This window comes from Amia ocellicauda, chromosome 7 (assembly GCF_036373705.1).
Source record: "Amia ocellicauda isolate fAmiCal2 chromosome 7, fAmiCal2.hap1, whole genome shotgun sequence".
NCBI lineage: Eukaryota > Metazoa > Chordata > Actinopteri > Amiiformes > Amiidae > Amia > Amia ocellicauda.
The window spans coordinates 39,819,558-39,845,656 of NC_089856.1; the positions used below are offsets into that span (position 1 = coordinate 39,819,558).

A 26,099-nucleotide genomic window follows, 5' to 3' on the forward strand; every position below is an offset into this window, starting at 1 on the left:
GACAAAATTGATCATAATTATAACCAATGCTGAGACGCATGCAATGAAACTTAAGTCACAAACTTCCTTCAACAGGTGATTTAATTACATAAGCTCATCCTGGAGAGAACAAACTGCCCATGTCTCACAGACTATGAAGCAAGCTGGCATACTAGGTGACATCTGACCCCACTCCCCCACCTCTGACAGTAGAAGCCAGGTCTTCTTTGGTAGTGTGTTTGACATGCATATTTGTGCCATCAACAATTGCTCTGTAACGTTTAGATACTGTGCTACAAGAGCAGTAAGTAGCTGCACTTAGTCAGGCTCTTTGCGATACATGTTGCATCTTCCTCTTAATGTTAAGCAATGGGTGCTGATCCCACATTGAGAGCACATGAACAGTAAGGGTAGCCTTTGAAGTAAATACCGCTGACTGCACCACTACCTACTGCTTTCAGTATGGGAGTAGTGCATTAATCAATTACAGCTCCATACACTAGTCTGCGTCGGCACTTTCCTATTTTGTTGACTAATAGAGGCCTGCTGTATCCTCACCCCACATCCTGCCGGCAGCCCTTGAAACTGCACTCAATGCCTGTTCTCAGACAGACCCCTCCATTAGCTCAGTGCCCTCCATAAGTAGCACACAATTGCTATTGGTTCACTTAAGAAAGGTTAATTCAGATTTATGTCTGTTCAAAGTTTACTTATTTTGTATTTCTTTTTAACAATTTTATTAGATTTCCCTAATTGTTCTGTATGTGGTAAATATAGCCAAACTACAATAAAAGGATTGCTGAAACAAATTGGTAGCAATTATGATGTAATGGTAACATACATTAAGATAAAACCACAAGTATCTCGGTAATACTCTGACAGTCAAATGATACAAAGTAACTCATGGTTATCAGTGCATTATTATGGGGAATTGTATAATTACCCAAATAGCTTAAGATGTTATATTTCATAACAGTGCTGTGACTGACACCTTGAGCTTTCAGGGCAATAACAATCTTGGTTAGCCCACAGATTGTCAGATGGCATCAAAACAGAACATACCTGTCAACTCTTACGAGTCCATTAATGGAGGGTGAACAAAACCTACAAAATCAGATGCATCTCCAAGATGAGTTATTTTATATTATGAAATGGGCACAATTATGGTACTATCCTCAAGTGAGTGTAAAGCGATCAAATGTATTTAAGAAATCCAAAGGCATGAAAGCTAGTATCGGGTATCCCCGTCAAAAAATTCACACATTTAATTTCAGGTAGTCAGGACATATCAAGCAAGTAAGGCTGCCAAGCAGGACATGTGCAGACAAAAAGCAAGGTGTCTGTATGGAGTGTTGGCAAGTTGCACTTTTGCATACTAGACAAATTGTATGCTGTCAAAACAATTGCTTTCACTTAATGTATTCTTCTGTCCATAGCCTGTGCTACATTAATGTAGTAGTACTGTTGTGCTACAATCTGCATATATGAAAAGTACACAATGTATGTAGCCTACAGTGCAAAGAGAGGGGGCAAAATTAATAATCTGGAACTTGCAGTCTCCCCTCTCGGAGCATGTGGAATGAGCCACGGTTACAGGAAGATTCAGATCTCTCAGATCTGGCTGTGAGGGAGTCAAGAGATCATTGGCAGCAGATGAAATTCAAGAAATGCTTCCCAGGCATGCTACACATATACTGTGAATTACTACAGTGTTTTCCCAGTTTTACCAGATATGCAGCAGCGCCACTTAAAAGACACACAATGCGTTCCACTTTATTACACTTGTCTTGCTTTAAAATGCAACAAATAATGGGAAAAAAGGTAAAGCGGTGGTTTGCAAGAGTAAAAAAACACCCACCTTCCCAGTGCCCCTCTGCCACAGCCCAGAACGGCCAAATAAGCAGTCTGTTTCCATACGAGGCCAGGAAGCTGTGAGACAAGCGGTGTCGCTGATGAGCAGTCAAACTGTTTGTCCTGCAGCCACTCAGCAGTGCAAAATGTCTTACGCTAAGCCTGCTGGACAGCTGGTCTGGTAGACTGGCTGCCGAGCACAGCGCCGATATCCTAAGGGACCAAATATTTTTTCAGAGCGTAAACGGTTTTATTTTTCTGTAGGATTTTAAATGTAGATAGTTGGAGCTACATCAGTTACAACAATCTCTTGTTCAACATTCTCAGGTGAACCATCAATTTGGAAGTTGCTGTGAAGCAGCAAATCTTTTCAGTTTTCTTCCCCCTCCGATTTTCATAAGTGACAATTTTATTTGCTTCATTCTAGTCTTTTAAATGACATTTGTTACTATGACAACAGCAAAGGAAGGGTCTGCAAATGTCTTGCAGTATCACACAGGAAGGTTAGGACAGACTTATCAAATGTGCCACAAAATGTTTGAGAAATATACAAAATGTCTGCTTTGTACATCCATTTCTGAAACTCAGAACCAAGCCTTAATTTGTACACCATCAGTAATTATGTGGTGGGGTTCCAAAAGGTTTCAAAAGGTCCAGGATTTCACATAAGAATCATTATTTCTAGCAATAAAACAGCATGAGGGAGAGCAGTCCTCTGCATTGCTTATGTAAACAGGCAGCTCAGTTACTAATGGAACCAATTATATTGCCCTGTTGCATAATCTGGTTGCTCACCTCGAATTGATTAGTTACAGACATGTCCCGAGACAAAGTAAATGTTTTCAAAATTTTTACAATTTGATTACAGATTTAATCATTTCTCTATACTCTTGTTATCTGGGGTTTGAATGTACTTTTCTAAGTGACTGTGAAAGTATCTATAATGTATCCTTTAACATTTCTTACATGAACACATTGATTTGTACATGACTGAGCACATGAGCTCCCTCTAGTGGGGAGAAGTGATGGGGGTTCCAAATCAAACTGGAGGTGAGAAAGGTCAAGCAGATATTCAGAGTTCTCCACTCTTGATGACATTCCCAAGTAAGCTCCTGGCCTAGTAGAGAAGACATAGCTGTGGAAGGTAAAGGTAGCTTACAAAAAGACAGGCAAAGATAATTCACAACCCAGCTTCCTATTTGAAAAGCTTTTATAAATGGCATAGAATAACAAACTCAGAATGTTTACAGAATAACTTTTTTGGTTTTGGCTACAAGTTTCCATTAACAAAGGTCCCCATTCAGAATCCACCCAAATGTTTTTCCTGGAACTAATAGAAAGGATGAGAGCTCACTATAATATAATTAAGTCGTGAACAGTTAAGTAATCTTCCCAGTTCGTGGACAAAATTATAGGACAAGGTCTTTGTATACAAAAACAAGATCCTTAGTCTTTCCGGATGTGCGCTGGATCACTGCAGATAGTGAATAAGCTCAAAACTCAAATCAAACTCCTATTTAAAAAAATAAAACTTGTTTGAAGGATGCAAAAGTGATAAACAGTGCGCTCAATAGTAGTCAACGAGGGCATTAACATTAAATACAATACTTAAGATGACTTAAAATCTAGGTTATAAGTAGTAAATCTTCTGGTTCGAAGGTCAGAATGGATACGTTTTCCCTTGGTTACAGACGTGGCTGAAAGTATTGGTACCCTTGCATGTTATTCAAATAATGCACCATTATGTTATGTTATGTCATCCATACATGCATGTCATTGGTTTGCAGTGGAACAAAACAAAAAACTGAAAAGAACCGAATTCTTGCTTTTTTGTAGAAAGACAATCTAAAATGGCCTGGATAATATTACTGATACCCTTGAGAAGTTACATGAAATAATTTTATTGTAGTGATACCTCAAGCAGACCATTCACTTAAATTAGAATCACAGGTGTCTTCAATTGCATTATCACTCATTCAGCCAGTTTAAATGGAGAAAAGTACTCACTCTGCTGTTTTGTGTCACTGTGTATCACACTGAACATGGAAAAGAGAAGGAAAACCAGAGATTTGTCTGAGGAGGTTAGAAAGAAGGTAACAGCTAAGCATTATCCTAAAAGACCATCTCTAAAGAGCTTGATGTTCCTGTGAACACTTGCCAATATTAAGAAGTTTAAGGCCCATGGGACTGTAGTCAACATCCCTGGACATTGCTGCAAGAGGAAAATTGACCCAAGAACGAAGAGAAGGATTGTTCGAATGGTAGAGAAAGAACCAAGGAAATCCTCAAAACAGATCCAAGCCAACATTCAAGCTCAAGGTGCAACAGTTTCAAGTCGCACCATTCGTCGCTGTCTGAATGAAAATGGGCTCCATGGTAGTTGACCCAGGAAGAGAACACAAGAAAGCCTGACTGGAGTTTGCCAAAATGCATGTAGACAAGCCACAGTCCTTCTGGGAGAATGTCCTTTGGACAGACAAAACAAAATAGAGCTTTTTTGGTAAATCACAACAACTCCATGTTTACAGGGAAAAAAAATGAAACTTTCAAAGAAAGCTACCGTGAAACATGGAGGAGGCTCAGTGATGTCTTGGGGCTGCTGTGCTGCCTCTGGCACTGGGTGCCTCGAATCTGTTCCCCAATGAAATCAAAAGACTATCAAGGCATTTTGGAATGAAACGTACAGCCCAGTGTCAGAAAGCTGTGTCTCAGTTGCAGGTCATGAGTCCTAAAGCAGAATAATGACCTGAAACATACCTCAAAAAGCACCCAAGAATGGATGAGAAGAAAACATTGGACCATTCTGAAGTGCTCTTCTAGGAGTCCTGATCTGAATCCCATCGAACATCTGTGGAAAGAGCTATGGGAAAAGGCACCCATCAAACCTCAAGCTCATTCAGAGCTACAGACAGCGCTTGATTGGTTATTGTCTCTAAAGGCCATGCAACAAAATATTAGGTTAAGGGTCCCAATATAATTGTCTGTGCCATTTTCATTTGTTTAATTACTTAAAGTAATGTTACGTCATAAATCAAAAGTTTGTTCTACTGAATGTAAAAAAGAATGGTGGACACCAAATACTTTTGTCAATTTCTACTTAGTTCAGAGACAATTGTGAGCTTTAAAAAAGTAGAAGGGTACCAATACTGTTGGCCACATCTGTATATACACATCTGTGGCACTAAATTCCATACATCACTTTTGTTATTACATAATCATTCCAAAAATTCTCAAGGGGCATGACATGAGATTATATATTTGATATTGGTTACCTACAAGCTAAAAAAAAAAAGGCTTACAGTAAAACAGACAAATCATGCAATTAATAAAACTCAAAAAAAACCTCCAGAATAACTAAGTCTCATTTACAGCCTAATAAAAACTCTCTCCATACAGGGCTGTCGTTGGTCAACAAAAAATGGTTACAGTTCTGGGGGACCGTTTCTACCGTCACACATGAAACAAATGAAACAAGACCAATCTTGCTCAACACTTTACTTCTCAAGAATCGTACCTGGTCGAGCCACATCAATTGTACCCTGTGGCAGGTTTAAATAATGCTAACAATACATCTGCTCTGTCAGTGCCCACAGGGTCTGAGAGTTGGACTGCGAACAAACAAGAGCAGTCACACGAATGAGAAACTGCTTATGTTACAATTATCATATTTGGCTGAACGCTTTGCATTGTTAAACTCATTTATTTCACAGGTTACTTTGTGAAGACACCGAGCTGAGCTCTAGTCCTAACAGGACTTGATACATCAGGCATAAACAGATAAACAGTAAATTAAAGTGAGATTTTCCAATAGCAATTATTCAAAAGACAATAGTAAGACAGCCTTTACAAGATCTTCACACAGTGCAAAAAAAGAGGAGGCACTTCAACTCAGAAACAAAGCCTGATATAGAATATCTGACATGCCTTGCCCTGGGCAACCGGTGAACAGCTTAAGATCAGCAAACTTTAAAGGATGAAGCCAAGTCAAGATTTTGATCCCAACTCATACAAAGAAAACAAGACAACCCAGAGCCAGAGGAACTCGATCAATTTATTAAATCCCTTCCACACCTAGAGGTTTTAATTGTAATCATTGGCTTTACTGACATTTGATTTTACCGTGTGGGTTCCAATTTTTTTTTTTTTTTTTAATAGATCTATGAATTTGGGAACAAAAAACACAAATCACTACCTAAAGTCAGGCTTAACCACTTTACATTTCCAAATACATCTACTCTGTGCTGCATTTTACGTATATTATAAAACACTGATGCCTCCACATCATTTTATGCAGATGCTTTCTGATTTCCTTTTGAATAATGGCTCAAAATAAAACTATGGACATTCTTGATAATCAAAAGAACATGAAATTACTTAATTCTCCCCCAAAATATGATGTTCCTCACAACATTGAATGAAAATCACCATGGATCATGTAATTTGATTAATTAGAGCACCAGAATAGCACATACATAAAACCATACATCGTAAGTCACACCTGCAAAGTTTATAATTACATGGAAAAGGCAAGCTATGAATTGAAGCAAGTGGAAACATCTTGGGGAGGTCTTCATCCAGCTTTGGATCAATATAGGCTGGTGGTGATCATGGTGTGTGTGCATATTATATATATATATATATATATATATATATACATATATACACACACACACACACACTCACCTAAAGGATTATTAGGAACACCTGTTCAATTTCTCATTAATGCAATTATCTAACCAACCATTCACATTGCTGTTGCTTCAATGCATTTAGGAGTGTGGTCCTGGTCAAGACAATCTCCTGAACTCCAAACTGAATGTCTGAATGGGAAAGAAAGGTGATTTAAGCAATTTTGAGCGTGGCATGGTTGTTGGTGCCAGACGGGCCGGTCTGAGTATTTCACAATCTGCTCAGTTACTGGGATTTTCACGCACAACCATTTCTAGGGTTTACAAAGAATGGTGTGAAAAGGGAAAAACATCCAGTATGCGGCGGTCCTGTGGGCGAAAATGCCTTGTTGATTCTAGAGGTCAGAGGAGAATGGGCCGACTGATTCAAGCTGATAGAAGAGCAGCTTTGACTGAAATAACCACTCGTTACAACCGAGGTATGCAGCAAAGCATTTGTGAAGCCACAACACGTACAACCTTGAGGTGGATGGGCTACAACAGCAGAAGACCCCACCGGGTACCACTCATCTCCACTACAAATAGGAAAAAGAGGCTACAATTTGCACAAGCTCACCAAAATTGGACAGTTGAAGACTGGAAAAATGTTGCCTGGTCTGATGAGTCTCGATTTCTGTTGAGACATTCAGATGGTAGAACCAGAATTTGGCGTAAACAGAATGAGAACATGGATCCATCATGCCTTGTTACCACTGTGCAGGCTGGTGGTGGTGGTGTAATGGTGTGGGGGATGTTTCCTTGGCACACTTTAGGCCCCTTAGTGCCAATTGGGCATCGTTTAAATGCCACAGCCTACCTGAGCATTGTTTCTGACCATGTCCATCCCTTTATGACCACCATGTACCCATCCTCTGATGGCTACTTCCAGCAGGATAATGCACCATGTCACAAAGGTCCAATCATTTCAAATTGGTTTCTTGAACATGACAATGAGTTCACTGTACTAAACTGGCCCCCACAGTGACCAGATCTAAACCCAATAGAGCATCTTTGGGATGTGGTGGAACGGGAGCTTCGTGCCCTGGATGTGCATCCCACAAATCTCCATCAACTGCAAGATGCTATCCTATCAATATGGGCCAACATTTCTAAAGAATGCTTTCAGCACCTTGTTGAATCAATGCCACGTAGAATTAAGGCACTTCTGAAGGCGAAAGGTGGTCAAACACAGTATTAGTATGGTGTTCCTAATAATCCTTTAGGTGAGTGTGTATATATATATATATATATATATATATATATATATATATATATATATATATATATATATATATATATATATATAAAAAAAATCCTACACTCACACATACAACTTGGAAACATTATTTCACAATCTCAATTTGTAATAGACAAAATGCTCTTTCAGCCCATGTCACAGCTGTACCTCGTGAACCAGCAGAGAGAGGGGCACAGCTGAAGACGTGTTGCAGAAAGCATGCTATCTAGACTTATGGCACATTCCACACGAGAAGATGAGAGCGCAAAAATGCGTGCTGTACGTGCTGGGTGTGGGACTGACACGGTTCTACTGATAACACCCACAGTTGCCAATGTGTACAGTGAACCAAGGATCCACAGCCCCCTTGCAACCCCCAGCAGCTCAGTGCCAACAAATTACATAGCTTGGATTTGAACCTATGTTTTCCTGGCTACAGGGCACAATTTGTATCAGAGCAAGAATTCCACAAAAACAGATTGATATATTACAAGGAAGTTGTGTACAGGACCTAAAATAAAATCTTTAAAACAAACAACCTAAACACAATATGTTTTAATCCTACGGATGACTTGAATTGACAAGCAAAAACATCTGTAAAGTTAGTACGAAGATGAAACTTATGATATGAGATAGTGGATTGTAAACTCAACACCTTTCTGCCAAAAATGAATCCAATTCAGAAACAAGAAACAACTTGCAGCAGATACACACAGGAAACCACAGCACATGAATGACTGGGCCAAGGTAATATACTAACAGCACTATGAGGAGCTGGACATGTGCGATTGCAAAACAGTGGCTGTGATGCAAGTGAAACCACAGGAGGCAGGAGGCATAGATTGGAAATCTACAATATCAGCATTATTAACTATGGCTGTGAAGATGCCATTTAACAGTCATCTCTCGCTCTCTCTGCATGTGATGCAATTTATTTTGTTTTAGTCTAAGAAGCTCCATTCAAAACATTAGTATGTTGGTGGTCTTAAAATGCTCACATCCGAGGACGAGGGTATGGCCGCTACGGTCTCTGCACACATTAGAAAACATTCAGGCTGAAGGGTTTTATTACTCCCCCTTTGAGAAGGAATATTACAAAAGTTCACACCTCTGTAAAACACATTAGGGGGTTCAATCGTGAGGGCAACAGCATGCTGAAGGTGGCCATAGAAAACAACAATTTCCAAACTCTCAAGATTTAAATTAAAGGATTTTCACAATAGCACAACAGCACCCCGAAACTGTCCAGCATTTCAATACAATTTTTCCTTTCAGTCCCCGAGTGGAAACCATAGCAGGCATAAGTAAAGCATGAGACCCAGGCTGATGTTCATCACTAAGCAGTTTATATAAAATGCTTCAGACTTAGCCTAAAAAAAAAAAAGCATGCAAAAACTCTACTGCACAAAGCAAACCACAAGATGCCTTTAAAATGTTACTGCATCTAAAAGCAAATCTCAGTCAGTCCAATGTATTAGTGACATTTGCTTTACAAAATCTTAATTTGTAAGATACATTTTTACATTTTAGACTGAATGCTTGCCCTGCTTTCTCTAATGACACTTCCTTGTAAATAGTCTTTGAATTCAAATGCTTTTCTGTACTGCAGCTTTGCAATAGGTTTCACCTTGCGCTCAAGTTTCTCGCCTCCAGTTTCATTTCCTGAAGCTTTCTTTTTTCCTTTTCATAAGTCTTATAAAAATAATTAAAAAAAAAAAAAAAAAAAAAATCACTATAATTTAAAATAAAAAGTAAAAACCTTCAATATTATATGCTTTCAAATACTCAACATGTCACAATGAATGAACTTAAAGACCTGCAGAAAGCCACTGAAATTGATGGTAACCATACAAAGGGCAGTGTCTAAGACTATTATGAAGAAATCAGCGAAATTCCAGTCATTGCTCATTGTTTCTTTCTGGCTAGGGACACTTATGTAGAGCTTAAAAGCATTATGTAGGCTTACTGCAGTTTCAGTTGATAATGTAACTAATTTTGTGAGTTACACTACAGAGTCATCTATATTGATCTTGCCCCGTTCATCTCTTGCACTTAACTTATTTGGGCCAAACTAAACCGAGCTAAACCCGAGTCACTGCCATGTGGCACTGATTGCGTGGGAGCAGTTTAAAGTTCCTCTCTGCGTTTGTTTGTTTAGGATGAGTTTCTCTGTGTGAGAATACAGGTCACAGCAAGATAATCTGGCCAATGCCATGCATCCCATGCACACAGGAGCGGAGGCTGCAGGCTCTTCTGCACACCAGGCCGTACCTATCACAGCGGCACTTTGACTCCCGTGACTTGTGACAGCGGAAGGCTTGGTAGAAAGCTGCCGAGGGATTCCTGCACAGTCAAGAACCAAAAATGGAAAGAAAGCATAAGGAACAGAAGACAAGCAGACCGCGAAGCAGACCACCACCCCAAAAAATCCCAACATTCATAAATCACTCCTTTGTAAATTTTCAAAGAAGGGAGTAGCTGGAATAAAATTCCCCCCCCCCCCAAAGACGTACCCCAAAACGGGATTGAATACGTCACTGCTAATAGCACCCAGTCAGGATTACCAACACACTTAGAGAAGGTCTGAAGGGGATCTTGAGTAAATGAGAGCAAGAAAACAGCACTATTCAACTTCAGGCTTAAACCAGCATCACAAAGGGGACGGAAAGTTGCGTTTACCCAGTAGAGTTGCAGCCGATTTATACTTGTTTAAATATTTTAACCAAAAGCAGATTTATGCAGGTTCTGGCACAACCTCCTTTGTCACAGTGGACCATTACCTCATAATGTAATACTGTACACTAGGCTTCTTGCACTATTAAACCTCCACAGGAACAAAAGTACCTTATGTAGTTAAAATGGGGTCTCTTTACAGTGGAGCAGGGTCTGAGAGGCAGTGCAGAGAGACGGCCTGTATTGTGCAACACACTGCTGTGAAGACAACTTTAAATTAGTTTACCACATACAGTGAGGGAAAAAAGTATTTGATCCCCTGCTGATTTTGTACGTTTCCCACTGACAAAGAAATGATCAGTCTATAATTTTAATGGTAGGTGTATTTTAACAGTGAGAGACAGAATAACAGCAAAAAAATCCAGAAAAACGCATTTCAAAAAAGTTATTAATTGATTTGCATGTTAATGAGGAAAATAAGTATTTGATCCCCTATCAATCAGCAAGATTTCTGGCTCCCAGGTGTCTTTTATACAGGTAACGAGCTGAGATTAGGAGCACTCTTTTAAACCTACACAAGGCTGGAATGGGCTACAAGACCATCACCAAGCAGCTTGGTGAGAAGGTGACAACAGTTGGTGCGATTATTCGCAAATGGAAGAAACACAAAATAACTGTCAGTCTCCCTCGGTCTGGGGCTCCATGCAAGATCTCACCTTCGTGGAGTTTCAATGATCATGAGAACGGTGAGGAATCAGCCCAGAACTACACGGGAGGATCTTGTTAATGATTTCAAGGCAGCTGGGACCATAGTCACCAAGAAAACAATTGGTAACACACTACGCCGTGAAGGACTGAAATCCTGCAGCGCCCGCAAGGTCCCCCTGCTCAAGAAAGCACATGTGCAGGCCCATCTGAAGTTTGCCAACATCTGAATGATTCAGAGGAGAACTGGGTGAAAGTGTTGTGGTCAGATGAGACCAAAATCGAGCTCTTTGGCATCAACTCAACTCGCCGTGTTGGGAGGAGGAGGAATGACCCCAAGAACACCATCCCCACCATCAAACATGGAGGTGGAATCATTATGCTTTGGGGGTGTTTTTCTGCTAAGGGGACAGGACAACTGCACCGCATCAAAGGGACGATGGACAGGGCCATGTACCGTCAAATCTTGGGTGAGAACCTCCTTCCCTCAGCCAGGGCATTGAAAATGGGTCGTGGATGGGAATACCATGACAATGACCCAAAACACACAGCCAAGGCAACAAAGGAGTGGCTCAAGAAGAAGCACATTAAGGTCCTGGAGTGGCCTAGCCAGTCTCCAGACCTTAATCCCATAGAAAATCTGTGGAGGGAGCTGAAGGTTCGAGTTGCCAAACGTCAGCCTCGAAACCATGACTTGGAGAGGATCTGCAGAGGAGTGGGACAAAATCCCTCCTGAGATGTGTGCAAACCTGGTGGCCAACTACAAGAAACGTCTGACCTCTGTGATTGCCAACAAGGGTTTTGCCACCAAGTACTAAGTCGAAGGGGTCAAATACTTATTTCCCTTATTAACATGCAAATCAATTTATAACTTTTTTGAAATGCGTTTTTCTGGATTTTTTTGTTGTTATTCTGTCTCTCACTGTTAAAATACACCTACCATTAAAATTATAGACTGATCATTTCTTTGTCAGTGGGCAAACGTACAAAATCAGCAGGGGATCAAATACTTTTTTCCCCTCACTGTACATACACAAATGAGAGGGGGTTAGGGTACAGAGAAAGCACAGTCTCGATGTTCTAATAAGTATTCAAAATAATGTGGGCACAACTTTAGAAAAAAAAAAAAACACTGAAATGCTCAATTCAGAGAGGGGGGAATGAATGGGGTGTCATTGATGCCTCATGCTTGAGGTTAAAAGTAGTCTCAAAATGTGTTTATTAGTCCGAGTGCCACACAAATGATACAAATGCTGCACCACGATGCCAGTGATCATTGCAACACAAGGGTCAGTTACGATCTGCCAATCAGGTGTAAGCATCCAGATTCCCATGTGCTATTGATAGCAATCAGCTGCCAGCACTGCCAGAGCAGGCACCAGCATTTCCCCCAAGTAAGGAAGAGAACGGCCATGGCGTGTAGGAACGTTAGGACGGGCAATTCTCAACAACGCTATAAAAGAATGCGAGAGAACAAGTCTCTGCCATGTTGATGGATATGCGAATACTTCACCTCCCTTGGGCCTGGGGGAGTAATGCAATTATACTTAAGATGAAGGATAAATGTGTCAAAAACCATAACACCATCCATTTACCCTTTAGGAAAAAACGAAACAAGTGATAAACCAAATTGTCATGAAAGCCATTCTGACAACACCCCCACATTAAGTCTCTCACAGTGGCTTTTGTAGTCACCAAATCTGAACCGTGCATTTTATATAGTAGTCCTGATGGTAGGAATCCAATCCACTCAATCAGGAAAAAGACAAAATACATGGGCAAGTGACGAGCACATGCACATTAAAGAGTTAAAGTTATGGAGTGAAAAGGTTAATTATAAAAAGTTTTTATAAAAAATAAAACTGCTGTCTTTCATGGCTTCTCTTTCATAATACATAAGTTCAATATTAACTACTGCCAGGCATGGCTGAAACACAAAGTATAAGGTTAATGTTACTGCTCAGCTGTACCATGAATGATGCATTACTTCTAAATGTTGCCATGCAGTTCTGTCAATAAAGAAAGTCTTCTAAAAAAATATGCATTTAATTCAGCACCAATAATTTGATCTGCCAAGCCAGGGACAGTGAAATAAATACAATGGTTTGTGTGTGTGCATTTTGTGTGTGTTTTACTGAAGCTGCTTTTCAGACGAGGGCAGGAAAGGGAAGTGTTATTAGATTTGTGCCCTTAAGCAGACAGGAAATCGTTATACTTTGACTAATAAATGCATTCTAGCTCTCTGTGCTCATTATCATCTGATTAAAAACAAAACACCTAATGACAAGATCAGGACTAGTCACTTCACTAAAAAGAGGAGCAAATTCTGGAAGGAAAGAAAATGATAGGAAACAAGAGCTTCCCACAGCAGGAACTTGGTTTACTGTGATGTCAAATATAAGCGCCCTGTACTCCTTATACAACCTAGTGCTAAATCCCTATCCAAGTAAACGACTGCAGTGCATCACAACAGTGCTTTTGCAGGCTACTTATATTGTAATTCTGTCAAGCCCATTCTCCACACAGGAACTGTATGCACAACAAACCAATATTATGGTCCATTACAGCAAATAAAATACCAATATAATCAATCTATTAAAGGCATTAATACCAATCATTTCAATTCAAAACTTAGCATTGCAAAAAAAAGGCAACCCAAAATTAATAAAACAAAAACAAAAAAACCCTCCCAAATGGAAACTACAACACCATGATATAAATTGGCTTTTCAGTCTTAAAAAGATACTGGATCTTCATCAAAAGGCTTGTTCTTCACATGGGTATCAAGACTATCCATCATATTTCAGTGAAGTTATCTTTTTCTGAAAATATCTTAATTGACTTCGATCTTCCACCTTAAGGTTGTCTTGCAGGATCACTGTATATGCAAGCCTCGTTTCTAGTTTTTCAGGAACAATGAGGCGCGATCTGCATAACTATGACTAAAGGCACAGACCAAAAAGATGCATGCACAGAGAATAGCCGAGAAGCCTGAAAGAGGCAAGTTATAAGTCAGCTGTGTTTCACATAATTATCCTGAAGTTCAAAGCAATTAGTTGGGAGGGAGGGAGGGAGGGAGGGAGCAGAAGCAGAGTTTTCAGCTGGGAGCATTCCAAAACCAATTACTAATACTGCATGGGCTTGCCTTAGTGACTGTGTTCTGACTCAGGTATCCACCTCCTTTTGCACATTGCTGCTTCTGGAGCAGCAAAACAGGATGTTGAGAGTTCACACAAACTTCACAGACACTGCAAGATAACTTCACCAAAGCCTAGGCAAGTTACGGAACCAGAACGCACTGAATCATTTCTTAACGAAGCGGTTTCAGAGCTGAAGGGCACGATGACAATGCCTTGGTGGTTAGAGGGCCACAGTCTGAATCATTCAACTGATTAACAGGTTTTTTTTTTTTTTTTTTTAAACAAAGCAGTAGCAAGAGACAGTGATTTTCCATTACACAGTTTATTTGTGCGACACTGTGAGTGCAGCCTATCTGCCAAGCCCCTCCATAGCACAAGTCAAAAGTTCAGCCCCCACAGCTCAAAGCTTAATCTCACATCTCCCCTTTACTGTGAAAAGATCAATTTCCTCTGCAACAGGCCTTCATATCACCAGCAAAACAGACAGGTCTTGTCAGGGGAGCCTCTTCGCAGTTTGACTTAGCCTTCACGTATAATGGACAGATCCCCATCTCTGCAGTACGAAGCTCTTTATACAATAAACTGCGATGACAACAACCAGTACGTGCTTTTGACCTACTTTGTTTGGCAGGCAGAAGCCCCGCTCACCGGTGCAGAGTTGGGTAAAGCTGTACAACTGAGCCCTTTAACTGCCCCTCAGTACTCCTGAGAGGCAGAAACAAGCCCAGTCCTTTAAACAGGGTCTGGCTTGTGATCTGGAGGACACTGTTTTCACAGGAATCAGGAGGACAGCAAAGGGAAGCAATCACAAACCTACCAGCTAGCCATTCATGCTAGTGAAATTCAACCCTTGAAAGTACAGAATTTACAAGCCCTCCGTTGAGTCGTGCTACCAAACGAAAGCAATACGTTTGTTATCAGATTTTCCTACTCCACAGGACATGCTGTTCAAACACACCCAGGTGCTGGTAAATAACCATTACTCCTATGAGAATTCCCTGAGAGGACAGATTAGATACTGGAGTATGCGTGGTGGAAAGAGACACTCGTACAGACCACAGCTTCAGCAGGAACTCCACTTCTGCAAAAGTCCAGCACTCTTTCCTGCAACATCCTGTACCGCACTACCACTACAAGACATACAGGAACTTAAATTACACCTACACAAAGGAAGCACTCCCCACACCCCCCAAAAAATAAAAAGCATAAGATTTATGATTCTACCAAGGATAATACACTACTTACCTTAAACAGCTTAGTGTGAATACCTACTTTATCTGCCTTTTTTGTTCTACACAATACAGGCTTTGAACACTTAATCTGTAAAATGTCTTAATCCCCCCCCACCCCCACTCCTCCAGTTCTAGCAAATGTCAGGTTTATGGAAGTGAATATTCACAAAGCAAACATGTAGTAGAATCTTCATTTTAGTATTTTTTGCCACCAGGTGTGTGTGTTGCTTAATCAGAAAGACTACCAGTCATTTTTCAGACTTTTCATCAGGTCTGCAGTTAGTTTAGTTAAGTCCTGTGAAAATAAAAAAAAAAACTAACACGTGATCAATGTTCAGGAAATGTACCACAGCAAAGACAAATTAGCCCCAATGCACTTGGTAGGGAGACGCTAACCTCATCAAGCAAAATATGAATATTTGAAAAGCAACATTTTAAAATCAAAGGGTTCTGAAGACTATACAGGCCTGGGGGGCAGCTGCAGATTTGGTGAAGGCATTGCTGCAATTTCCATGTTATTTGACCAGGCTGCATTCAAGTGTGGCGGCGGGAGGAGAAGGATTACAAATAAATAAATACATACATACATACATACATGGGGGATATCATCGTTGTACCAATGTATTGTAGGCTAATGAAAAGAACTGATCGAATTAAAAATTACTCAATAAAAACACTAAAAGCGACCCCTAGGTTTACCATGTGCCTCTGTTACATAAGTCAAGTCAAACAACTACACCAATGGGACAGATGACAAAAGACTGCAGTTTTTATTTCAAAGTATGCCTGTCCCCTTTCCCTGTAGTTAAGGTTTAATTGCTTTATTCAAGTAAAAACTTAATATTTGAAAAGCAGTGGTGCAAGTGCACAATGCCAATACATAGAGAACGTGCACAGAATCAGGCATTTAAAGACTCCGTGTCTTGCAGCTGCGATCTCTCGAGAAAGAACTGCAGAGCACTTGAATCCACTCCTGAAAGGCAACTTAATAATCTAAGGAACTCCCTAAATAAATAAATGATCCTGAAGTAAAGAAGAATCTTCATCCTCCAGATTTTATAGCACTTAGAAGGGAGCCAAATGGAGCACAAGAAGCTGTATAGAAGGAGCCTGTGGGTGCCACATGTATAGTCCTCATTTCACTCACAATTAGTCATTACTTCTCCTCCTAGGCAAGTCCCAAACCATCTACACTTCTGTCAAGCCTGAAAACTTCCACTTGAACAGAACATGACATTAAAGAAGTGTAACAAAACAAAAGATCACATCTGAGTCAGGATTTTAAAACTTCACTTTCTTGAAAGGATAAAAACAGTAGGCCTTTCAGAACATTAAAGGTCTCTCAAAAGGGTCTGCAGACTATTCCAGTTGCTTTAGTTTCCTGCTTTCTCTTCCTAACCCCCTACCAACCCTCCATGACAATATCATTATGTATAAGTAGGTTTGCAGTTTCTATGCTTTGTTAAAGTTTAAGAGAAGTTTAAGGTGTCTGGCTGCAGCAGGAATTAAAGAGGGTGCCTCAGAAGAAAACCCTGGTAATGCCCATGCCCATGCCAATGAGTGGAAAAGACCATGTAGTTTGCAGATGAAGATCAGAGGTAATAAAGGCAAACAGGTTTCAGCACTAGTCTTCAGAAGAAAAAAGTTTCAGCTGAAAGAAAGGCCTGATTTCGAATCCATCCGAACACAAAAGTTAAATGAAACCAAGTTAAACTAAAAATAAACAATTTATGAGGTTGGACAGAAAAAAAAATAATAAAGCATTGTAATTTAACTTGCTCATCATTTTTTCAGTAGAATCCAACGTGCTCTGACAGGACCTCCTAAAACTTGAGCTCCTGGAAACTGGTAAGGTCAGCAACTGTTCCGCAGCTTTAGGAATTCCACTGCCAGCTGTATGACTGCATTGTTAAACTATTAAGGGGATCAACAACGCGTGGGTTAAAAACTTGGTGCTTAATTCAAACCACAGAAAACCCCAAGCATAAGAAAGCCTTCCCTCCCCCCCAAGTGGGCTCTTTGACAAACGATTTGTAACCACAATAAAAAATAAAGTCAAGATTACCACATCTTCAAAATGTGCAGACAATTAATCCCGTTTCGCCGATCTAGGAAATCTGGGGGGTGTGTTCACATGCTGACATGATTAGCATGTTAAGCATGTAAGAGGAAGTCCTGAAACAGATCCAACTGGTGTTGTACTTAAAGAGACCAACTCATTTGAAAGGCAATCATTAACTAAGAAAAACTGCAGCTATCTGACCACCCAGGCTAACCTGAACCTGCACAAAGAGGTGGGTACTGTATTTAACTGGGCTGCTCCAACACCGTGAGCCCTTGTTCTAACAGTCAGAAGCACATTCAGACAAAACCATAAAAATAGAGGAATCTCAACTGAAGAAAACACATTAACTCACAGCCCTGCAGAAGGCCAGGCCCCGATTTAATTCTTGTCAGAAGAGCCAGGCAACAGGTTCCATTCTGTAATTAGTTTTTGGGTTCATCATGGAGAAATAATCCAGTGGAAAAGAACTCTTAATAATGACAGTTACATAAAACTTAAAAATATAATTAATAGAAGAAAAACCTTAAATTGTTAGTTTTTCCCCCTAGATTGCTGGGCGGGATCTGATTATAATGTAGGGAAAAGAAAAGAAAACATACCACATTACTTGGTAATGCAAATTGAAGACTATCCAGGAAGCAAAGTGAATTAAAAGGAGGAAAAAACAAGTTGCACTGTCAATATAAAGCTCTTCAAAGCCAAGAAAACAGCAACGGCTCCAAGCTCAAAACTTTATCAGCACTTGAGCACTTGAGGTCATTTCAATTCTGATCACTTAATTCTAAACCCAGTCGGCATAAACTGAGCAAGCCGGTTTTGCTTTGTCGTCTCACCGTCGCTCTCCATTCTATTTAACAGCTGCATCAAAGGCACAGAAAAAGTTATAAAAATAAGTAAAAATAGGGGGAGAAAAGCAACCAATTCCCCATTGTCCAAAAGATCTAGTCAGACATCGGCTGCCTAAGTAACAAATTGCAGAGTCCAGGGTGGGTTCAAACCATTGTCTTGGGGCCTGCTTCAAATCCAGCTATGCAAGAACACAAACTAGTCTGGTGGTCCTGCTTCTGTCACAGTAGACATTAAGTTTTGCTGTACACCCAGCAGTCAGATCAGCCATTTCATCTGTTGGGTAAAATGGACTAAAAAGCACAGAATCAGGCAAGCCTGGGATGTCGGGACAACTGCTTCTGTAAGATCAGCTAGGAGCCGAGGGACCGTACTGGAACACTGAAGTACAAGACAAGTGCCCACCAGCCAGGAAAGAAAGGTCCAAAAACAACGCTGTCTGAGCTTCCCTTAAGCAGCAGCTACAGGAGTCCCTGCAGCTCTTTGAAAAATAACCACAATTGTCTTCCATAGTCCAGCACTTCATAAATGTGCAAAAGCCACTTTTGTATTTATTTCCCTTATAATTTATTTACACAAACTGTTACCACACTGTCTTTTTTTATTAAGGTTCTTAGCTCTATGTTAAGCCCTTGTTAAGACTTGTTTGCCCACTGGGCAAAGACCAAATACTCCTAGTTTTTTTTGTTGTAGTTGTAGTTGTTCATATCCCAAGACATTGCATTGTCACTCCTAAGCAAAAAATTGGTTTCAAACAAAAGTTGCACTTTTGCAATGCGTAGGTCAAGCACATTATTATAATTTGAAAGAGTCCATTTAAAACATGCCCCTTCATCAAATCCCCAGTGATTATATCTTATTACTTTACTTTAAGGGTATGAGGTAAAGACTGAAGTGCTTAATGCACCCAGTGAGAGTGCAAAGAGTTGGCCAGAGAAAGGGGTCCCCCTTGATCTAGTGCTGGGAGCAGGGGGACGGCTCTGACAATCAAAGGCTTTCATGGGAGGCTCTGGAATGTGACCCTGGGAGTTCATTCGAGTCAGCTATCTCTGGAAAACGAGTGGTTCTCTTCTCTTCATTCCAGCCAACCTGGCAGGGCTCCCCTAATGCCCCTTTGCCCCCATCCCCCAGCACTACCCCCTTAGCCAGTCTTGCCAGCAGAGATGTTTAAAACAAGCAGCAAGCAACAGCACTCCTTGAAGGGCAAAGACAGGGAAAAGTCTTCCTTGCAAAAACAAAATCTCACTTTTCATCTCTCTGCCTGGATGCAGTCCCATAGACACTGGAGATAAATAGCCACCCCACCCTCTCCGAGCTGTTGAAATCTTACTTTTAAGGATTTAAAAATAGAAGGAAATAAATAAACCCCTTTGAGAAGGTTAAATTCCAATTCCAATAATTTCTACACCGACAAGATCTGAAAACACATGAGCTTCTGCCAGCTTGGAATGTTCTTCGGGAACTCCTTCAGCAGCTCGGTACACCTACAGAGGTCAGAGGCTTCACAAAACATTTCAAATAATTTACATTTCATTTGATGGAATTTATTGAACAATCTGCAAATATTCGTGTGGTTGCTACATCTATAGGAATTAATCGAAGATTTTAAATCAAATTAGAATTTCCTGTTAGTACTTCAATTAATTAAAATTAATACATCAAACAAATTGAGAAAAGATATCAGATGAGAAAACAGCCATTAAAAACACATAACTACCCTGAGACCTGCTCAGCTGCATCTTATCTGTTCACATCAAGTGCTTAAGAGCAGCTACTGTCTACTGCCCAATAGGAGGACAAGAAGAGGGGCTGTACTGAACTAGAAATGGTGTCCTTGCAAGCTGGAGACAAGTGACAGGAGCACTGTCCAGACATAAGCACTTTGCCATGCACAGCATAGCTCACTCACTCGGTTTCAAGCCATGCACAGATGCGTCTAAACTCCTAAACCGGTCAAAACTTTTTTAAATGATCCACTCTGAGCACGCTTTGTAGACTTGCAGTTTTTCATGCACTGCCTAGATCAAGTTGATTTTTATCTTCTTCCAGGGAATGCAGATTTACTTAATGTATTTATTTATTTTTGTTTTTCCTTTAAATATGTCCAAATGTTCACCTTCCCAAACTAGATCGGGAATGTTCCTGACCAATTTAAGTGTACAACCCAGCTATTTATTAAAAAAAAACTTAAACCACTACTTCTTAAAAATACAGAAACATTTGACAAACACCCTGCTGTTCTCTGAAGGTATGCTTAAGAGAAGGCTTGAGTGATTTACTGGAACACTTAGTAATCTGTAGTTTTCCCTTCTACAAGGCAGCCAATTGATATCACTATAAGTAACTCCTCACCAGGAACCAAACTTTGAGCTGGAATATATCACCAGGGTAGCAATGATTTTCAGCCAGGTCTGTTCAGCTGAATGATAGATTTTAAGTAGACATGCAATGGGAATGTTAAATGGCACACCCCCTACAGTTCAAGGAAGCTACAAAACGGCAACATTAGAAACACATCTGCCTTTGTTATTGTCACGATTCAAATTCTGTCCACCAGACACTTAAGAAACCAGCACTTGATCTGTGCGATTAAAGCTAAATAAGCGAATTTGTATATACCCTGGAAATCCAGACATGCATGTACAATCCCAGATTTCTGACAGGCCCAAAGACTTCAAATGAAAAGCTGAGCCTGTATATTAAAAAAAAAAAAAAAACCTAGTTAGACCACTAGAGTGTCGAGGTAAGCTGCTGCCAGGACAAATCTCTTAACTATAGGTTAGTACTGCCAAATCAAATGATGTCATAATATTGCAGATACTGGGAACAGTAGGTGAAATAGTCATATTTCTTGATAAAGCAGTGATGTCATGGCAGATAAGAAAATTCTTAGCAAAAAAGTAACTTCTGCAAAATTGTGTTTGTATTATTCATGAATGCAAAAAACTAGCTCAAAAAGTTTGCCAAGTCGAGCAAAGTTCTTAAGTACTTTGCATCTTACTGTGATAAATATACATGAATTTGTTAAATAAAGACAATACATTTCACACAGTCTGAAGTATTTAAACAAAATGGTGTTAGGAAAGGGGGACTGCGCTATAAATTCCTCATGTACCAGGAAAAATCTGCATTCATTCTTCTTCTGGTCAGAAAATCAGAAATAAATTGACATTGTATACTTTATAATGAAGAGAGAATATTTCTATCTGTATCGGGCCTTGCTTGGTTTTATGGGGATTTTCACCAGCAGTGAAGTGAATAAAGACATGCACAGAATATGTAACAAATTTCATTATCCATTCATGTTGTATTATTCAGGGAAATAACTTCACTCACTGCGACAAGGAAATGGAGAACCCTCAGATTTATACAGTGAGTACAGTGAAATCTTTGTGAATAAAATATCCATTATTTAAATTCAATGGGTGATCTATGCAGTGTTGCAAATTAGAAGCAAACTTTAAAGGGGAGGGAGGGGGGGTAAAAAAAGAAACATTAAAAGTGGTTATACTAAGAAATTAGTAAAAAGCCCAAAATATGGGGAAACTGACTCAAATGGATTGCAGAATTACTTTCTCTGTAACACACATTCAATTATTTAATGGTTAATTGGCAATCTGTAGCTACAAGAAGCCTGTTTATTACTAAATGGAAAGCTAAGGTGCGTAGTGGTGAAGGACAGTCATGAGTGATTATTACAGAGTCCGTTGTACTCCAGCATATTAATGCACTAATGAAAAAACACCAAATGTACTGTATTTCCTTCCTGTGTGCCAGCACTGCTTGGTTGAATTCCTGCTACAACTGCGTCCAACAATAACGAGCAAAATGTTTTTTTCTGCAATGCCAAAATACGGTTTTATGAAAATACCCAAGGAGGCAAACTGTGTGCTGTTGGAAATCCAAAACAGTTGTGAAATGGAATTTAAGGTCCGCCTCTGCTTTCATTTGCAGACCTCCACAGTTAATCTGATATATATTTCTTTTCAAAGCCTTACAGGAACCCTCCCATTATCCACTGCCTCCCATGGTCTTTATCAAGTGACAGTAGCAAAGCAATGCATTTAAGAAAGTGACAGCAATTCTCAAAGCATGGACACTGTGCCTGCACCCAGCTTGACACACCCCTTTTCAGAAGTGTGGGTTTCTGAACTGTGTGTGCGTCATACACTGCAATGCATCTTCACTCACCTACAAATCTGTGCAATACAACACAGTCATGCTTTAACACAAGGAGCAGGAGGATGTATATAGTCAGCCGTTTTAAACCATGCTACACATTCCATTCCATGACATTCCCTGTATGAGAGCATTCGGGCCTGTGCCTGGGTTGCAATTACCTTGTTCTCGCAGTGAAGTTAATTTGCTTTAACAACAGCAAGATCTCTTTATAGCAAACCTAAATCATCCTGTAAATCAGTGGGATCTGATAGGTTTATCACTTCTCTGGTTACTGACTCACCAGGAGCATTTTTAACACAGCAAAAATCAAAGCAGGCTGTTTCCTGAAAGCAGTATCTTTGAAATTAAAAAATAAATGGGAAGATCTACATTTATTTCTGATCTACAAATTAAGTGACAATTTGACCTTTTCATGGTATTCTGAAAGTACTGATTTAAAAATAAATATGAAGTATTGATACTCCCGTGCACGATTAACTTTTATGAGATGTGCGCTGATGTCGTTACTGGAATAAATACTTTTGTTAAAAAAAGCAAGTCATACCTGTCCTCATCGCCGTCCAAGGGAATGGGAATGCCGAACATTGTGGTGGTCAAGCTGTTCATGGGGGTGGCTGCAGACAGCTGCAGGGGCTCTGGAATCAAAGGCTTCATCAGGTCTTTTCCCGACGTGGCTGGGGGCTGAGGTAGGGCATCTGACTTCCTTCGGTTCTCATCCACCTGGCTGATGGTGGCCTGGGCTGGGAACTGATTGAAGGTGGGAGGGGGGGCGGCACCCCCCTGCATCACCAACCCCCCGGTCTGCGCCCCTATGTTGGTGCCTTGGGGCACCTGCGACTGTCCGATTGCCGACAGGGCATTTGGCATGGAGATGGGAGTGCTGGATGTGCTGGGCACTGCGGTAGGCACACTGGTCGACCCGCTCGTGATGCCAGTACTGGACACGACAGCAGGCATGTTCTGGACGCCGGGGGCCACTGTGTGAGGGCTGCTTGGTCCCCCCGACACTGGACCTCCTCCTCCCCCCACCCCTAAAGGCTGCGCCACTCCAGGCACTGAACCCACACCTTGCTGTGCTGCACCTCCTCCTCCAGTACAAGACTGTTGCAGTGACGTCTGGCCACCCGGCAATCCTACAGCACCCTGCCCAGCCGAGTCAGCAGACTGGCCCTGAAGCCCCAACACTGGAGCCACGCCGCTGGCAGCAGGAGTCATGACAGGCGAAGGGCCCTGACTGAGAGGCTGGGCCACGGGAAGACTGGCCACGGGGAGGCCCTGTGTTGTAGCCCCCGGCAATCCGCCAGGCTGGGGGTGTATGACAGGTAGGTGCTGCTGCTGTCGGTAATCCCCTTGGGTGCCGGGTACCAGAGAGCCTTGACTGGACAAGTGATGGCTGGGGCCGAGCTGGTGGGCCTGGGTTGTGTAGGCAAACTGCGGAGGCTGGGTGACTTGGGGGGCCAGGCTGGGTGACTTCTGCACCTGCTGCAAGGGCATGGTCTGAAGTGACGGCATACTCAGGCCATTGTGCCCGTGGGGCAGGATGTTCTGGGGGGCAGTAGGCTGCATGCCCCCCTGCGCTACCTGCTGTGCAGGCCCTGCCATCACTTGAGGGGAATACCCAGGGGGCTGGAAAGTCTGGTGCCCCATGTTGTAACTCTGCGGATCCGTCTGTTGAGGGTGAGGAGCAAAGGAGCCGTCGGCCATGGAGTCCAAACCCAGCACAGAGTGAGCTGTGGGGGCCACTACAGAGCCCCCAGTGGCTCCCAGCCCGCTGTCCCTGTCTGTGTTGTGATCCAAGGTAGGGTGCTTAATGCTATCCACAGTCCTGGTAATAATGGAGCCTTCAGAATCTCTCTCATAGAACTCCATGCAAGTCCACCTCCCCCTCCTGAAGGGCTCTCCTGTACCGTGATCAAGTTTGATGACCCTGAAACGTGAACTGCAAGTTGTAGTTGTAGTAGTAGTTGTACTTGCGGCGACGGCGGCAGGAGCAGGCTGAGAGGTGACCGAGGCCGCATTTACCGCCCCTCCGGCGCCGGCGGGTCCTGTTTGCTGCTGCACGTTTCCAGCCGCGGCGGGAGGGGGCTGGGCCGCTGCAGTTGCCGCCGCTAATCCTGTTCCCAAAACTTGCGGATTGCCATGAACGACGCCTGCCAAGACTGTGCTTCTCAAAGGGTGCCCCCCATTGGGAGACCCCGACCCTGCCAGTAGCTGCCCATCTTGAGGTATATGAGGTGCCACCACTGCGGAGGCTTCCGTCTCGCCGACGTTGTTCAGAGTCTCTTCGGACGAACTCCTATCGCACACTCCCTCCGGTTCAAAATCCGTGGCCCGGGACACGTCGAATATTTCCGATGACACGTCTTCGGTCCGGGATTCGTCCGGGTCGTCCAAGCTCTCCGTGTCGTCCGTGATGCTGCTGGCCGCAACCTGCGCCTGTGTCACACTGGTGATCTGGAAGCAGCTTTTCTTTTTCGCCGGCATTTTCGACATTTTGAGCACCTCGAGTGATAACTCCACACACACACACTCTCTCTCTCTCTCTCTCTCTCTCTCTCTCTCTCTCCTTCACACAGGAAAAGTGAAGAGTCTTACCCCCCACCCCCCTCCCCCGGGGAAAAAATAGAAATAAAATGTAAAAGTCTATAAGCTAACGATTTCACAGTTTATAACTGTTAGCAACAGGATTATACGTCATCCTCCGTTCCTCTTGCCTCCTGTTGCTTTACACGACTTAAAAACACACAAGCCCAAACCTTCTGAACTCCGGCAATGCAGTTCCTGTCTCCGGCGATGTCTGTTTGACGGCTGCTTCCTTTTCTGTTGCTTTCCAAGCCGGCCTGCTCGATCAAGTGAAGTCCCGGCTCCGGAGTTGTCGGCAGACCGCTGTCGCAGATACGGATCCCCGGCCGCTGCAGCTACTTTAGTCTGAGGTGGGCCCGCTCCCCAAGAACTCTCCCTTTTTATAACACTTTTTCTACCTGGGAACCAACGAGTACGACATCCTGTAGACCACGTTTATATTCGCCCTGTCCCGCTCAGATGAAAACGATGGACCTTGATAGGGGAAAGATTGAAAAACGCAGTTGATTTCGGTATCCCCCGACTCCAGTTGTTCTCTTTTTCACAGACACCAGGGAACTGAAATTCACAAACTACCTCCCTTCCTCCCTCACTCGACAAGATGGCTATATGAGAAACGCACTGCACTCTGGGAGGGTTGCGCAGGCTGCGTACGTACGGGGGTGAGGAATAGAGAGTATCTGCACTTTTGGGCCTCCATCCTCCACCCACGCCCACTAGGCAGGCAGCTCCGCAAAATCCGTATTGTGCTCCAAGCAGACGTACGTAACTTTTGAACTAACGCTGGTTTGACGTCACTGCACAGGGTTTCGATTCATACTGTGCTGGCAGTATGTTCTGTAGCTTGAATAGTGTAGTTGGAAAGTAGATAAAAAAACATACCTCATCCATGAGATTTCCTTCCTAGTCTTCTGTTGCGAGAAATACTAAGTGTGAGGC

General features: G+C 41.9%; 1 protein-coding gene across 1 annotated transcript in view; it reads right to left on the minus strand.

The window, feature by feature from the left end:
* tsc22d2 (TSC22 domain family 2) overlaps nucleotides 1-25,760 on the minus strand; it is a 32,669-nt gene extending 6,909 nt beyond the window's left edge. The window contains exon 1 of the mRNA XM_066709555.1: nucleotides 23,122-25,760. Coding sequence (XP_066565652.1) covers nucleotides 23,122-25,070 — 1,949 coding nt within the window. The 5' untranslated portion in view covers nucleotides 25,071-25,760. The remainder of the gene's footprint in view (nucleotides 1-23,121) is intronic.
* Nucleotides 25,761-26,099: the final 339 nt, after the last annotated feature.